General features: G+C 39.9%; 1 protein-coding gene across 1 annotated transcript; it reads left to right on the top strand.

Moving 5' to 3' along the window:
• Positions 1-188: 188 nt before the first annotated feature.
• On the top strand, positions 189-1331 carry PNRC1 (proline-rich nuclear receptor coactivator 1; the record flags this gene model as incomplete). Its single annotated transcript, XM_010285930.1, has 1 exon — positions 189-1331. A coding segment is annotated over one exon (441 nt), but the record flags the coding sequence as incomplete, so codon positions are not given.
• Positions 1332-5009: the final 3678 nt, after the last annotated feature.

The raw sequence follows: 5009 nt of genomic DNA, 5'->3' as shown, positions 1-5009 counted from the left end.
GGCGTCTCCGGCGCTGTGCCTCGGGAGCCCGGAGCAGGGGCGGTGCGGGAACATTCTTTCGAGTCCCGGCTAGCAGATGGCCCGGTGCCCGTGAGGTGCTGGAGGCACCTCTTGAGAAGAGGGTGTCGTGTTTCGTGAATTCTTCACGAATTCGTGAATTTCGTGACGTGAATTCTTTGTCTCTGCAGTTCTTAAAGAACAAGATGGGAAAGACTGAGAAGGCTGCCGTCCCTTACAGCCAGCCTGTTCACAGTTCACACCTCTGTGAACAACCAAAGATTAACAGACAGAAGAGTAAATGTAACGTGCCGCTGACAAAGATCACCTCGGCAAAAAAGATAGAGGACTTTTGGCAAGATGCTGTATCGCCAGAAATAATTCAGAAGCAGGAGAAAAAGCCTCTTAAAAACACAGAGAACTTCAGAAATGCCAAGTCCAAGAAACCTATCACCCTAACTGAAGCAAACCAAAAAGAAAATTATGCTGGGGCAAAATTTAGTGACCCACCATCTCCTAGTGTCCTTCCAAAGCCTCCCAGCCACTGGGTGGGTGGCACAGCTGAACCGTCTGACCAAAACAGGGAGTTGATGGCAGTCCATTTGAAAACTCTCCTAAAAGTTCAAGCGTAGTTTCCAAGATCTCTCGAGTAATTGGCAAAGAAAACTCCATCCAGGAAACTTAAACATGCCTTGTTGCAACAAAAATTGCAAAAGACTGTCAAGTCTTATAATCACATTAAAAAATCCTTGTATTATATTTTTTATGGTTGTGTAAATAGTGTACATCATGTATTATGTGTATATTCTTGTTCATACTTTTGAGAGGTACATTTTAGTTTTGTTATGAAAGGATGTATTTTGCACTGCCTGAATGGTAGATGTCTTGTATATAAAATATGGACAATTTTGTGTGTGCTTGACACATGAAGACTTGACTTGATTTGCACAAGGTAATGAAAATTTTGAAAGGAGAGTACAGCTTTCTGATTTTAAGGTTCCAGATCAAATGTGAATGTTTTATTCATGCACTACTGACAACAGTTTTACATTCTGTGTCCCAATTAAGTATAAACATGGAATTTTCATACAAATGTGAAGTTTTGCTCTCTGCTCTGGAAATGGTATCTGGAATTCCTGTTCATCTGTTTGTTTTTAAAATTAACTGGAATTTGAGTAAAATTCCAACCCATCAATTTGAGCACTGCTAATTTCTTCAAAGAAAAAAAAAAAGAAAAAAGAAAAAAAAAAAAAAAGAAAAAAAAAAAGAGCAGAGCTTTCTGCCAACAATCCAATTGGTCACTAAAAAATTAAATAAAAGAATTTGGCCTCCCCTTAAGCATGCCTCTGCTTTTCTTTTGTGTGTGTGTGTGTGTATGTATTCCAGTATGTGAACTTAACATTACTTGATTGCCTTCTAGTGCATCAGTGGGAATATTTTGTCCTTAGCCTTTAAATATCCAAGTAAGTAAGAGATTCAATAGCTCATTAAGAATACCTTGTGTTTTTAAGAAATGTTTCCTTCGTGATACTTCATTTTGGGTTCCTTATTTCTTGAAAATTCAGGTACCAAGAAAGTTGGGGAATTACACGTTGAAATTCATACTGCAATGCTCCTTAACTATTTTCATAGTAAGTGATTATTAAAGTAGTTGATACTGAAAAGTAGCAATGACAGAAAGGTATGGATGGGGCAAGTTAAACTTCTATTTTTCACCAGCTCTGTCTCTTGCTGATAAGCTATGCTGGAAATTACATTCCTCTGATCTAAAATTCTTAAGGAATTGGACTGTAGATTTGTCCAACAGGTGTGTTGAGGAGATAACATAGATGTGCAGTTTACTAATCTAGCATTTAAATAAGATGGATAAAGGAGGACATACATGAAATTTGCGTAAGATAGAAAAGCATTTTCAAGTTTTGGATCCACTGGGAAAAAAGTATTCTCTGGGCAGTGGTGTGCTAGGGAGGGTATGTGGGAAGGAAACGCTCACAGCAGGGTCCCAGCTGAGGTCATTCCTTAGCATGAGTGGTGGTTTCCCAGAGTCAGAGTGGGCAACACTAACGCCGTTCACGCCATGTGCACTAGTGATACCTAAATACATCATCGCTTTGTTCCGTGCGTGTGAGTTGGCAGTATTTGTTAATGCAGCCCTGACGTGAGATTGGTCAAAAACTAAGGGAGAATTTCTTGGCTTTGTTTATAGAAATTAATTGCATAGTTGCAAAATTTTTCATTATAATGCTATTAAGCTATTTAACTATATATGTTCCAAACTAAGAGTTCATACAAAATTTTTGGTCCACTCCAAAGATTTCCAGGTTCACTATCCTGAAAAATGGACCGATACTACTTGATTAATGATGTAAAGGTATGGCTTCATCAGCCCAGTTTGCTGCCTAATAGAAATACTCCATAATTTAGTGTGCCCTACAGCTTGCCTTCTAAAAATAAACAAAGCCCCTCTTATTTTTTAATAAGCAGTATTAGGGCAAAGAAAAATTCTAGTGGAATCTTGCTAAGGATGACTCAAGTAGACAATAGTCCTAGTTCACTGTGTTTTCTATATGCTGCATTGATCTGCTCTTGTGGTGGTGGTTTTTTCTTTTTCCTTTATGCTTAGCCTGAATGTCACCAAGCACAAAGGAAAATGCCTCTAGCAATTCCCCACTGCTTTAGTCAATGGTTAATTTTGTCAGCTGAACTTGTGATTGTCTTGAATCTTGTTAGCTAGCATGACAAGTGCCGGTTTTCATCAGCCATGTCGGTTGGCATTATTTAAAAGGAGGTATCCTTTCTTCCCCTGATTATCTCTGTTACTATCGGCCTCTTTTGTCCCCTGCCCCTTGGAGCTGACATCAAATTACGTACTGTGAATGCTAACTCTGATCCTACGGAAAATTTACCAACATAACGTACCTCTTTTTTTCTACCATGATTTGCCAACGCATCCGTGGGGATTACAAAATTAATTAAACGTTAAGTGCTGATAGTTCTTGGCTTCTCAGCCAATTCTTTTAAAACAGTTGGATGAGACTTCTGAAGTCTTGAAAATTTAAAACTTTCCATACCTTGTTGGACCATAAAGGTTTTCAGGATAAGATCACAGAATCACAGAATAGTTTGAGTTGGAAGAGACCTTTAAAGTCATGTGGTCCAACCCTCCTGCAATGAGCAAGGACATCTTCAACTAGATCAGGTTGCTCAAAGCCCCATACAGCCTGACCTTGAACATTTACAAGGATGGGGCATCTACCACCTCTCTTGGCAACCTGTGCCAGTGTTTCACCGCCCTCAGTGTGAAAAACATCTTCCTTATACTTAGTCTAAATCTACCCTCTTTTAGTTTCAAACTGTTACCCGTGTCCTTACGCTTGGCCCTGCTAAAAAGTCTGACCCCATCTTTCTTATAGGACCCCTGTAAGTCCTGGAAGCCTGCGATAAGGTCTCCCCAGAGCCTTCTCTTCTCCAGGCTGAACAACCCCAACTCTCTCAGCCTGTCCTCACAGGAGAGGTGTTCCACCCCTCTGATCATTTTTGTGGCTTCCTCTGGACCCGCTCCAACAGGTCCATGTCTTTCCTGTGCTGAGGGCTCCAGAGCTGGATGCAAGACTCCAGGTGGGGTCTCACCAGAGCGGAGGAGAGGGGCAGAATCACCTCCCTTGACCTCCTGGCCACGCATAACAGTGTTTCATCCGGTCTTTCCAAATAGTGGGGGAAAAAAAAAAGCTTATTTAGCTTATTGCTGCATCAGTACCTCTGGTCCTGTTGTGACCTGGCAGAAGTGTTGGGGCACTAATGTTTGTATCTTCTTCTTTAGGTCTTTAGGTTGAATCCCTTCCTGCTCAGTGGAGTGGATTAGAAAACTAGACCTACATGCAATACGGACAAGACTGCCTGAAAAATGAGAACGTTGTCATGTCTTAGGACCATCATCTGCACTTAATTTGTCACTTTCCCACATTTTTTCCTTTATGCTGTTTTCTTACAGGGATCTTCACCTTCAAGGTTTCCTTCACTTAGACAGATTTCTCATTCCAGTTCCCTGGCAAGGCACTGTATTACATGAACATACTATTGTTTGAGTTTAGAGCCAGTAAACAAAAGAAAAACATGAGTGTCATGTTTGGAGGACTTCTTTGCAATAACAGAGTATGAAGTCTTCTGAAGTGAACAGCTTTTAAGGAAGAAAATGAACAAACTAGGATGTGTTGTTATCAGATGGTCAGGTGTCTGCTGTACAGGAATTAAATCTTCTAAGTTGGGTTGGAGTAAGGAAGCTGAACATACTGCATTTTGATTAGATAATGAAAATTTTTTCTGTTGAAAATCTTCTTTAGTGCAATGCTGTGCAGAACTGCGGGGGAATCAACTGTGCAAGTTAACTACCAGCTTACTTTAAACAGTTAAATGTCATGTGGTGATGGTCCTGAAAAATTAGCTTTCATGGGGCGCAGAAGTATCTGTTGTTGGGTTTTCACGCGTGGCTAGGTTTCAGTCCATGCGACGGCTTGATTAATAACGGCTGGCTTGGTGCTCTACTAAAGCTAAAATGCTTCTGTCTCCTGATGCAACAGGAGCTAGAAATCCCATGTGCATTTGAATTCCGTTACACCAGTATCTCTTCAGAGGTGCTGCTAAATACTTCAGTAGTCTGTGTAGGAAGCTGTACATTTTCCATCAACTGAACTTTATTTCAGCTGATTAATATTTTGTCCAAGTAATGTCATTTTAAGCAGTTCTTGTAATTATTTTCAGAGGGTATTTTTTAAGCTTTTTATAAAGCGTTTGATACCTACCATGCTTGAAGATTATAAATCAGTTTTCATTGTAATTTGGGAAATAAGTTTACCTTCATTTCTGCACAGAAAGTCTTGACACTTCCATCACGCAGTTAAACACATTCCTTATTTCCTTCTACAACCCCTTGTACTCTTTGAATTTTGATTTCACAGTGCGTTCTTTAATTATTTTTTTTCACAATATATTCCTCCCAGACAAGTATTTAAGGG

Source organism: Phaethon lepturus, unplaced genomic scaffold, assembly GCF_000687285.1.
Source record: "Phaethon lepturus isolate BGI_N335 unplaced genomic scaffold, ASM68728v1 scaffold15904, whole genome shotgun sequence".
Classification (NCBI taxonomy): domain Eukaryota; kingdom Metazoa; phylum Chordata; class Aves; order Phaethontiformes; family Phaethontidae; genus Phaethon; species Phaethon lepturus.
This window is presented reverse-complemented; position numbering and strand designations above follow the sequence as displayed.